Source organism: Desmodus rotundus, chromosome 3 (assembly GCF_022682495.2).
Source record: "Desmodus rotundus isolate HL8 chromosome 3, HLdesRot8A.1, whole genome shotgun sequence".
Classification (NCBI taxonomy): domain Eukaryota; kingdom Metazoa; phylum Chordata; class Mammalia; order Chiroptera; family Phyllostomidae; genus Desmodus; species Desmodus rotundus.
In genome coordinates, this window is record NC_071389.1 from 105,019,244 (window position 1) to 105,031,895 (window position 12,652).

General features: G+C 39.3%; 1 protein-coding gene across 3 annotated transcripts in view; it reads right to left on the bottom strand.

Moving 5' to 3' along the window:
• B3GLCT (beta 3-glucosyltransferase) overlaps positions 1–12,652 on the bottom strand; it is a 133,226-nt gene that overhangs the window by 40,549 nt on the left and 80,025 nt on the right. For all 3 annotated transcript variants that reach the window (XM_053920712.1, XM_071220985.1, XM_053920711.1), the window contains 3 exons: positions 11,886–11,955; positions 3,621–3,734; positions 1,568–1,667 (listed from right to left, as the gene is read on the bottom strand). In XM_053920712.1, the coding sequence (XP_053776687.1) occupies positions 1,568–1,667; positions 3,621–3,734; positions 11,886–11,955 (284 nt within the window). The remainder of the gene's footprint in view (positions 1–1,567; positions 1,668–3,620; positions 3,735–11,885; positions 11,956–12,652) is intronic.

Genomic DNA, 12,652 nt, shown 5'->3' on the forward strand with positions numbered 1-12,652 from the left:
TTCAAGGATATTAAAGTCTTGAAAGAAAAAGGTGATAAGGTTCAAACTCAAAAAATTTAAGACATCATAGTGCAGTTAGATATTATTGCTGGTAAATACAAAAAAAAAAAGAAAAAGAAAAAAGAAACACTAAGCAAAGATCTACCAAAACTTCCAAGTGGCCTTGCTGCCCTGTAGACGACGCATGAATGCTGCAGTTACAGGCACAGCACATGCTGCTTGAGACGCTGCCGACAAGAACAGTGTGGGGGTGACTGTGCACAGCTGATGCTGACAGCCATGCTTGGGGTTCACTGGGCTTCTTTGATCTGTGGGTTTATTATTTTCATCAAATTTGGAAAATTTTTCTATAAATATTTTTCATGTGCCCCTTCTTTTCAGGGAACTCCAGCTGCATACATTCAAGGTCACCTGGACTTGTCCCATAGCTCAGGGATACTGTGCTTACCTGTTGAAAATTATCTGTTATCTTTGTGTTTCATTTGGATAGCTACTGGTGCTGTGTCCCAAGGTCAGAGACACTTTCCTCTGCAATGTCTAGTTTGCTGTTAATCCCATCCAGTGGGTTTTTCACCTCAGGCAATGTAGTTTTCATCTCCAAAAGTTCAATTTCAGCCTTACGTACACCTTCCATGTCTCTTTTTTAACATAAATGGAGTTCAAATAACTATCTATTAATGACAGCTTAATAACTCACATTGCATCTTTTCTGGGAAAATTTCAATTAACTTAGTTTTCTCTTTGTCATGGGTGAATTTTCCCGCTGCATGGCGTGCCTGGTAACTTTTGATTGCATGACAGGCATCGTAAAACTTTTGGGTGCTGGAAATTTTAGTATTTCTACCCAACCTTATTACTTGGAAACAGTTTGGCCTTTTGGGATCTTGCTTTTAAGGTGTCAGGAAAGTCTGGAGCAGTGCTATTTCTCACTATTAGAGCAAGACCCTCGATGTGCTCTACTCACTACCCTGTGAAGCCAGGGAATTCCAGGCTGGCCGGTGTGAACAGGCACATGTACTCAGCCTGTGCGAGGTCAGGCACCATTCCTTCCAGTCATTTTGCATTTTGCTTGGTTCTTTCCCCAGCCTGTGGTAGTGTCCTCACATGCAGTGTTGGCTGACACTTCAATGGTGCCCCCACGGACCTCCCGTGGGCTCTTTCTGTGTGGCTCTATCCTTTCCAGTGCTCTGTCCTGCAAACTCCAGTGGCCTTGGTCACACAGACTCTTAGCTTCAGTTCTTCAACTCAAGGAGTTGGCCAGGTTCCACCTGGGTTCCCGCCCCGGAGCGGTGACTTGGACATTTTCATAGGGCAGCTAGCTGGGCAGTCATAGGACTCACCTCATTTGCTTCCTGGGTCTCATCTATCATTGTTCTTTGTTGCCCAGTGTCCAGTGTCTCAAAATCCCTCACTTTATATATCTTGTCCCTTCTGGTGGTTTCAGATGTGACAGCAAATTCAGTCCCTGCTTTCGTATCTTGGCCAGACACAGAAGTACCCCTCATAGTTTCTAAATATGAATATATGTAGAATATGAAGCCATCCTGGGATGAGAATGACTCCTCACCTTATTAATGTATCATCATCCACAATGACTAACCACGCTATTTTGTCATGGCTCTGATTCAGAAATCTTTCCAAAATGGCAAATGTCTTTCCACAGTGACCTAGGAAAGGCAAGAGGAAAACTTACAATGTACTATTTTCTTTAAAATATATATAATGCACTTTAAAACATTTTGGTTTTAGTTTTCAGGTTTTAAAAGAAAAAATTTAAATGTTTGCATGTGCCTTAATAATTTGAAATTTAAAAAATCAGCCTTTTCTAATTTTCTCAGACATGGTGAACCAGGAGGAACTTTAGAAATCATGGATTCTAAGCCATTCACTTCACACCTAAGGAAATGAAGTCTGGGGAGGTGAGGGGATTATACAAGGTCACATGGCTAACATGAGGAGGGGATAGGACTTCTCCCCTCACTCAAACCAACATGAAAGTTGTCAACCTCAAAGAAATTACAAAAGCCTGGCATCTGTCCTTAGATGTACTTATCCTAAAGCAACTGTTAGAACTCCAAGTATCACAACCGTAAGGAAACAGTGGTGCAAAAGCGGAATCCCACACCTTCATTCCTTTTGCAAATACTTGCTATTAAGTTTTAACATGCAGGATACTGTGGCAGGTTCTAGGCTATGCACCAAACACACAGTCTGACTAGGACAGTCGCAGGCTTTGGGGCCACCGAATAAATATTAATGCCTTACTGCAAAATGCTAGGGCCACAATAAGAATAAGACGCTTGGGCAGAGAACCCAAGTAGATAAATAGAAAGACACCCTTCATTTTAATAAAGTATTTGGCGGCATGATAGAGAACAAGCTAATATTAGTTAATTAATTAGTTTAATCCACTCACTTTGACCTTTATTTTTGTTACTCTTGATCTTTCTATATTTTTAAGCATTATGGCACGTATGTGTGAAAGCCATCTCAAATTCCTTTTAGAATAAAGTAGAATATACACATGAACAATAATAATGTTGGACTAAAAATAAGAAATTCAATACGGAATGCATGAATAAATAAATTATTTTAAAGCCAACCTAAATAGAAGACTAAAAACCAAGATTAACCTAAAAAGAAAAAAAAGAAAATTAATCTAAAATCATTTTTCGAAACAGATGACAATATACTCAGTAACCCTTTTAACCTTGTCAGAACTGGTAAACTGCAGGAGCAGCGCATCTGATTCCACAACTTACACCAATCAAGGCAATCGAGATAAATGACTCCATAGACCCAGACAATTAACTTACTGCTTTAATTTTTTTTATTCATAAACATGTTTGGGGAATCAGAAAACTAAAGAAAAAATGTGGCAGGAACTCTGGATAAAAATTAAGATGAACAAAGGGCATCTGAAGGTGAGGTAGCCAAATATCTACTTCCAATTTTTTTAAATAAAGCTGTTTTTAATTAGAAAGCCTGCCATCTGAAGAGAAGACCCAGTATACTCCCAACAATTTATAATTAAAATATTAACATACATGGCCACATATATATATATATCTTATGCCACATACAACCAGTGTGGAATGTGGTTAAGTGCTACTCAGGGATACACACGCAACAAGCTCAGACCATAAGCTTCCTGAGGATAGAAACTGTCAGCTTCATTCCTACTTCCCCCAACGTCTAACAGTGGCTGGGATATAGCAGTTGGGTAACACCCTGGCTGGTTAAATTGCTAAAATTAAGTGAGGAAAGGCTTTGGTGGAAAGATGATAAATTCACTTTGAACACCCCATTTGGGCCACAATGAATTCTGAAGGTATAAAAATATATTGTTAAACTTGATCATAATTGCCATGTGTCCAGTCATATCAATTATGGCTTACTAAAAACGTACAACCTGTATTAGTACTTATAACATAGTGCTTAACCTGAAAAAAATCAGCTCATATACATGGGTAAAAATGTTGGGGTGGGAGGAAGAAAAAATTTACATAAGGCAAAAACTATAGCATTTAGAAGATACTTCATTTTATTACTAGTTGAATTTACTATATGTGCAGAATGGACATTCTGAGTAAGAGCAGTGGTAAGAATGAAGGACGCACCTCTGTCTGTATTAGGAATTCCCAGATCCACTGTAGGAATGGAACTTTCTGCATGGTCACTGTAGTATTCAATGAGACTGGCCTGACCTGCCCACGTCTGCTTTACAATGGGGACTGAAAAAATGAGAGAAGCGACAGTCAGTGGCAGTTATATAGAGAAGCCTGGAATCCTGAAGGGGCAGCACAATCTCCTAAAAAGAAAAAGAAGAGTTACTTGTTCTTGTTCAGGGGATCCAAGCCTTGGAGCTCACTTTCTTACCCTGAGAAATGCCAAACGCATACGAATAAAACCTGTTCCTGAGCCATTTTCACTAGACTCCGGGCCCAGGCACCAGAGTCTTTTCATTCCTGGTTATAAATACACTTGCTTCCATATAATGATACATTTTCTGATTATACTGACTGTGTTTAATCGGTATATAATCAACAGTCTGATTATACTGTTCTGTTTAAATTAATTTACACTAATTTTTCTCTTTTCCCAATAAGGTTCATTTAAAATTCACAACTGGATTTTTAAAAAGCTTTTTAGGGAGGTGGGGAATATAATTACTTCCAAGCATTAGAATATTTGATGTGGTTCTGACTGAGATGCAATTTTATCTCTCTTACAATGTGGGGGAGGGTATCTTTTCAAACTATACTGTCCCCACCCAAAGATTCCAATAGGACCACCCAACCCTAAAGGGCATGGCCCTACCATTGGGAACCACTATACTTGAGTATGATGTCTGATATTATTGTTGCACTTAGGAAAAATGTGGGAGAAATAAGATCTTGAGAACCAATGCAGATTTTAAAACTCCATTACTAATGATAAATTGTTTTTCTGTTGTTGCAGAACAACAAAAAACTTTAGGGTAACATGTTAAAAGGCAGCTCTGTATCCACACCTGACAAAGAACTCTGCCTGATCATTATTTGATATTAATTCACTTGACCAACTATCTGAGTAGCTATTTTCTTCTGTGATTTTTTAAAGTCTGTGCATCTCTAAATTTTAAGGAAAAGAAGGGGCTTCCGTTGTAGTTTTAATAGAAAAGGTCACCTTATCTAGATTTTATACCCTGTTAATTTAAGGATCTCAACTCTGATGAACCCAATCTTCAGGCAGTATTTTGAGACATTATGAGATCTTTTCCTTTTTCCCAGACCAAATAAAAACAAATTATATGCAAAAACTGCCAATGCAATGCCAAATTTAAGTGTTTAACTATGTAAGCCAACAAATTCAAAGTCAAACTCAGATAGCCTTTGTATATAAAATGCAAAAGTGCACCATTTTATAGTCCATTATTCACCAGCTTTAAGAAAAAGACCTGTGAATTCTAACTCACTAAATATTATTTTTATACATTAAAACATAGTTTTTCTGCAATCATAAAAAGGCAGACAGACACAAAGATTTCTCTATGGCAAAACAAAGATGCAGTGACTAATGATAAGGTTGCCATGGGGAAAAAATTCCGCACTGTTCTATTTCTAAGTTCTAGCACAATTTTATTTTCACCTTGACATTACACTGGCAGTTTGCTTTGCACATAATGACCCCAGAAGGGGTTTCCTGCAGCTTGCAGGCTCTAAATGTCCCTGCTCTTGGGTGAAATGTCTCCAATGCATAAGGCTGGAAAGGTCAAGAACTTTCCCCAGTCCCCAGCACTGGGTCTTGCAAGCCATGCAGATTCTGCTTCCATTTTTCTTGGCCTTTAGCCATCAGTTCTTGTGGCTCTAACTGCTTCATTAAACAGCACGGGTATTCCTTCTCAATTAGCTAACTTGAAATTAAAATCAAAATCGAGTGCGAGTTAGCTCTTTGCTATACCTAACTACTCGTTTTCAGCTTTCAGTGGAAACAGAAATTTCACTAAAGGTAAGAATTACTGTATGACTGATTTCCCCAACACCTTACACAGTGCCTGGGATGTAGTAGGTGCTCAATAAATAGTTAAGTGAGGATGGAATTGTGCAGGAATCCCAAGACACCTAGGGCCACTTTTGGAACTAGTTTAAAGAAAAGTTTTATTCATAAAGCAACTTCCATTCTTTGGTACAAGACAGTACCACCATTACCAATCATTTAAAAGTAGATAAACCATTTTAATATAATGAGGCATTATGATTCTATAGTACCAAAAGCATTCTACAGTTTGTACCATCTGTCCCTGTTACTCCTGTGGAATTGTCTTATATGGCAGGGGCAAAGAATTTCAAGCTGAGGCTAAGTTTTGTATAATAACAGATTAGGGCTTTATTTTCAACCAAGTTTAATTCTAAATTACTTAACACTTTTAAAATATTGGGCAATTCTGTTAGCACTGTTTGAGTTCTAAACTGAATTCATTCTATTATGTATAAAATATTTTATATGGTATTGAGGCAGTGTTATTAAATGTTGAAAAATATGTCAAAATAGTTAATGATCTAATATCTCATTTCTGATAAAGAGAAGTATACTTCCTACCACATAATAAAACAACAGTGAATGTCTCTTTTAAGAAGGTTTGCTGCAAGATAACTTAAAATTGGAGCGAAGTAAAAAACTGGACTATAATAAAAAGCCTGCTGCGCAGATGGCATAAATCTTCCACGTGTCCAGAAGTCTCGAGGCAGGAGGAGCTCTGTCTCACCATGAGACACTGACCACACATTTTTACCCCAGTGAATTTACCTGTGAGACTCTGATTCCAAATGAAAATGAACTTGACACTCAAACACACTACAAAAGATACCACACAATCAACTGTGAATGACTTGATTTTATGGAATCTGCCATTTTTGACAAACAGACCATTGTCTCAGTTTGCAAGCCAATGACCACAAAATAACACCCTGGGTGTTCATCTCAGGAGAGGGTTACAGACACCTGCCCAGACTGTGCTTTAATTCCTGATGGCAGAGATGGGGTGGACGGAAGACTAAACCGCATCCCTCATGGCTGATCTGAAAGATTTTAGGGCAATCTGGGACATCTTCATCTGTTCCACAGGCAGGGGAGAACTGGGGGAGGCAACCCCAGACTCCTGTCCAGTCTTTACTGATTAATCTAATCACTCCATTTAACACAGCAGGAGCCTTGCCCCTGGCTGCATTTTAATTCAAGTCTCACATTGTAAATAAGCAGATTGCGGGTCAGCACCTCTCAGCCTCTCTAATCAGAGAGCACGGCCACCGCACACTCCTTTCAGTATGTTTGTTCTGCTCTGCCTCTTCTAGACAAGATCACTGCAGTACAGATTCCAAATGGATGTTTTTAATCTAAAAGCAATAAAGTGTTTATTTTTAGGTACTCAGAAAGCTGTGAAAAGCACTAAAGGCTGAGCAAATAACAATGCAACCTCTTTAATTAGAAGGAGATGGCAGGCGAGCATCTCACCACCACCCTCCAATGGGCAGGGCAGCGGCTGCCCGGAGACGCCTGAGACATGCACAAAGGCAGAGGGATGCGAAGGAAATTCTTCACATTATCACCTCACATACTGAAGAACACTAGCCCAGGAGGAAGTGACCAAGCTGATATTAAATTCCAGAAATCTCCTTGCTTAAATATACTCTAAAATGCTACACCCAATTCCTTACTTTATGTAATTCTAATAGTTTCGTAAAACCCTACTGAATACTTGCATCTCAGAGTTTTGCTATTTTGACATAAACTTCTTACTTAAGCCAAAAGACAAAATATGTTTTAGTTGACCGTGTCCTAAGAATTCTTTTTTTATTTAAATCAGAATCCACGGCTTCTAGTCAAGATGGAGGCATAGGAAGATACACTGTGCCTCCTCACACAACCAAAACAAGGAGAACAACAAATTTAGAAACAAACAACTGCCAGAAAATAGACCTGTATAGAAGTCTGACAACCAAGGAGTTAGTGAAGAAACATTTATCCAGATGGGTAGCAGGGGCGGAGATGGACAGCCAGGTGAGAGGACTCGTGGCAAGGCAGTGGCTGGAGGACTGGAATGGGCAAGGGGGTGGCTGGCGGATCAGGTGGTCCCACTTTCACATGTGGAAAAACTGGAAAGAACAACTGGGGAGCAAGACAGACTGAGCAACCCAGAGTTCCAGCCTGGGGAAATAAAGCCTCAAAACCTCTAACTGAAAAAACCTATGAGGATTGTGGTGGCAGGAGAAACTCCCAGACTCACAGGACAGGTCATTGGAGAGACCCATGGGGTCCTGGGATGTATACAAACCCACCCACCCAGGAATCAGCACCAGAAGAGCCCAGTTTGCTTGTGGGTATCAGAGGAAGTGACTGAAAGCCAGTTGAGAGCTCAGCAAGTGGCATTGTTCCCTCTCTGACCCCTCCCCCACTTACAGCGCCACAATGGAGCAACGTGGGTTGCCCCACCCTGGTGAATACCTAAGGCTCCGCCCCTTACTACATAACAGGCATGAGACAAAAAAAAAAAAAAAAAGACCCAAATTAAAGAACAGATCAAAGCTCCAGAAAAAATACAGCTAAGCAATGAAGAGATAGCCAACCTATCAGATGCACAGTTCAAAACACTGGTTATCAGGATGCTCACAGAATTGGTTGAGTATGGTTGCAAAATATAGGAAAAAGTGAAGGCTATGAAAAGTGAAATAAAGGAAAATGTACAGGGAGCCAACAGTAAAGGGAAGGAAACCAGGACTCAAATCAACGGTTTGGAGCAGAAAGAAGAAGTAACCATTCAACCAGAACAGAATGAAGAAACAAGAATTCAAAAAAATGAGGAGAGGCTTAGGAATCTCTGGGACAGCCTTAAACATTACAACATCTAAATCATAAGGGTGCCAGAAGAAAAGGAAGAGCAAGAAATTGAAAACTTATTTGAAAAAAAAATGGAGAACTTTTTCAATCTGGCAAAGGAAATAGACTTCCAGGAAGTCCAGGAAGCTCAGAGAGTCCCAAACAAGTTGGATCCAAGGAAGCACACACCAAGGCACATCAGAATTACATCACTCAAGATTAAAGATAAGGAGAGAATCTTAAAAGCAGCGAGAGAAAAGGAGAGAGTTACCTACAAAGGAGTTCCCATAAGACTACCAGCTGATTTCTCAAAAGAAACCTTGCAGGCAAGAAGGGGCTGGCAAGAAGTATTCAAAGTCATGAAAGGCAGGGGCCTACATCTGAGATGACTCTATCCAGCAAAGCTATCATTTAGAATGGAAGAGCAGATAAAGTGCTTCCCAGATAAGGTCAAGTTAAAGAGTTCATCATCACTAAGCCCTTATTATATGAAATGTTAAAGGGACTTATCTAAGAAAAGGAGATGATCAAAAATATGAACATTAAAATGACAACAAATCACAACTATCAACAACTGAACCTAAAAAAAAAAAAAAAAACCCAAAGAAAACAAACTAAGCAAACAACTAGAACAGGGACAGAATCACAGAAATGGAGATCACAAGGAGGGTTTATCAGTGAGGAAGGAAAGAAGGAGAGGGGAAGAATGGGGGGAAAAGGTACAGGGAATAAGAAGTATAAATGGTAGGTACAAAATAGACAGGGGGAGGTTAAGAATAGTACAGGAAATGGGGAAGCCAAAGAACTTACATGTATGACCCATGGACATGAACTAAGGTGGGGGAATGTAGGTAGGAGGGGATGTGCAGGGGGGAGGGGAATAAAGGGGGGAAATGGGACAACTGTAATAGCATAATCAATAAAATATATTTAAAAAGAAAATAAATCAGAATCCAAACACAAGCAGTTACATAATTGTTAGTTTCACTGTTACCCCCCCTAAAAAAAACCAAAACAAGAGGTAAAATAATTTTGGAACTTGACTTTAATCTCAGTTTTTCCATGAGTATAAAACAATGAGTTCAATGTATATTTGCCCTTGCCTTGACTAGAGCCTAGGACAAAAATGTCCCACCCCTCACCCTCTTCCCGGGGGCTGGCCAACATTGCGAGAAGCCTGGAGTAGGGGCCATCACCAGTGTCCACTTAGGCTCAGTCCTGGGGGGCAGCATACCTACAAGTGACAACTTGCCATCAGAAAACTCACTAACAGTAGAGCCCACTCTCATTTTGTCAGACAAATACAGTCTAAGTTTTATTTTCCTCCATTGTCACTTGGCCTTTGTAACTTCAAGTGTTTCTACCACAGGTATACAGGGAAAGAAAGAGAAAAAAAAGACACCCCCATTCCATGTATTCTGCTTGACTGCAGCAGTAATATGCTTGATGGGGTAGCAGTCTAAATTCCCTACTCGATGTATATTTGAGATCATCTGTGGCTTTCAGTTTCCAGATATCCCCATTGCTACTGAAAATAAAGGCGACTTTCACAATATCTGGCCAGGCCAAAGCTGACCTTGAGCATCAACACAAATATCAAATACTATTATTTATCAAGTGTTAGGTTTGAAATACATCCAAGGAGATCACAGTATAGCTGTGCTGTGGCAGGCAGAAGAGGGAATTTGGAGCCAGAAAACCCAAGCTCCAGCTGCCCTACTCAACAAACCACAGGAACTTGGGCCAGCTGTTCTCGACTATACTCAGCTTTCTCTACAATATTAAGTGAATAACATTAGCTACCACATCGTAAGGAATTGTCAACATGAGATGACAGAATGTATGTGAAAAACACACCAGAAACTGTAAAGAGAGCAGTCAGAAGCAGTTACTGGCACTGTCATTGTAACTAACATGATTACTAACTAGGTAATTCTTTGCACCAACTGGTGGCTAGACTAGACTTCCAGAAGGAAGGCAGAGGCCAGGACCTGTCGGGCTTCATTCCATCCAGCCAAATGGTCATCAAAGTCCCTAAAATCCTGCTGCCTTAGAATATCCCCTCAAACAAACAAGTCCAAGTTTAAAGAAGACGTGCCACAGAACCCACCTGTGAAAGTCCCATAAAAGGTTTTAGGCTTCATTGACCCTCCAGATCCAAATTAATAGCAGGACATCAATGCACCTGGCTTTGGGGTGTTTGGTTTTAATGCTCCTATCAGGCTTTTACGATTCTTTACTTTTTAAAGACTTTGACTCAAAATTAAAATATAAAGCATTTGATGGATATCTTAAAAGATCACTCAACCTTATTCAAATAAGAGAACAATAAACTAAATTATTCGAAATTACTAAATTAAAATTTGCAACCTTTTCATTTCTGTAGAATATTAAAAATTTGACAGGGATAATTCCTAATTTTACTGCCTACTGTCACCTGAAAAATGTATTTCAAAAGAGAAAACACCACCACCACCACCTGCCCCCCTCCATCACCACCACGGCCACCACCATCTCCACCATCACCACCACCACCTTTCACATAATACAGTGAAAGCAATGCTACTCTAAGTGTAACTTCAAGATCCAAGTAAAATAAATTAATTCAAATACTTCTGCTTGCTGTTAAAAAATAAAAAGCAACCTAGTTCATTTCCCTTTATACTTTTTGTGAAAGATATTTAAGAATTGTCCCACAAAGCCCTTCCACATTATGAAAAAAGCAAATGAATATTAAATCTAGGTTAAATTTGTGATAAATGAAAATTTTAAATACTATATTGATTTTTAATAGTATTTTGGGACTCCTTATATAATGAATGCTATATTCATTTAGGCTGATGTAATACGACTTGGAACTTAAGATGACTATTTTAGGCAAATGTAAAAGTTTATAGTTACCATATTTTTAAGATATTGTTGATTATAACCATATTTTAATTGATGTCAATGTCTTAGAACTCTGTAATGACATGGAAAACTTGAATAAAAACATCCATCTGCATGACAGGATCTCCTTAAGGAGGGACCACTGCTGCTGCCTACAAGGCAACTTTTTCTGAAAACACGTATCTTAAAAGTTCCGATGTTTGCGTTTGAAATAATGTAAAAAGAAGGAACAGTCTTCAAAAAAACATTCTTTCTTGGCATTCTTTCACCTTGAAATCCCCTCTCTATTCTCATTTGGTTTGGTGGCTGGACATAATAGAACATTGTTTTGCAAAATGCATTGTTATTCACATACTGTCTCCAAGATTGCAACAGCCGAGCTTGTCCATTTCCAATTTAAAATGCTGCCTTAAACAGTATTTAGAAAGGTTAGGAACATCCAGATTTTAATACAAAAGTGTCCTTTCTAATTGATCTCTGTAATTGAAGTGGTATGATGAGGAATACCAATTAATTAATGCCTTAACTTCAATAATATATGTGTCAATATCCTTTCCTTGAGTTTATAACTGTTTTGTATTTTTTTAAGAAGGAAATTCAGATTCTAAAAGGTCAATAAAAATGAATAACCCAGAACATACTTCTTTCACTGTGAAATTTCTTGCACGTTTTTACTGCAACAAAAATATCCTCCTTCTTCACTGGAGTCCCCTAAAAAAAACAAGGACAAATATATGAGTATATGAGCCCATGTTATCCTAACTTCATACCCACACCAGATCTCATATGCTCCAAAGGTCGAATGCACCAGTCAGTATCAGGCACATAGAACCTGTTTCCAGGATGAAGTTTTAGGGAGGAAAGAGACTATATATAGTTCAAATGACAACAAAGCTTTTCATGTCATCCAGAATGGGACTAGCATCCCAGCTCTGCCACTCACACACTATGTCATCTGGACAAGTCCCCTCAGCTCTCTGAACTTCAGTCTGCCATTTAAAAAGCGGGAAAAATACTCACCAGTAAAGCTGCTTTTATTAAGCACATCATAGGTGCCCAATAAATGTCAGCTACCTTCCCTTTCCTATTTCCAGCTGGTGAAGGTTTTGACAAAAGGTGAGAACTAAGGGGCTGTCTTAGTGTAAAATAAGGGATGACCCCCTCTGATGGGCCTGGCCTTACTTTGACATTTAAAGTACTTTTATGGCCTCTTTATTGTCTACCCAATCTAGGTTACAGTGATATTCTGTCCTCTGCCAAAAGCAGGATTAGTTCCCACACCTGGCAGGGAAGGAGCAGGTGGCAGGAGCCCTGAGCTGGTTCCAAGCAAGCTGATCACTCAGATGAAAGGGGCAGAGAGAGATCTGTGGACAGCTCAGTCCCAAGGCCACGGGCTGCATTGTGGGTG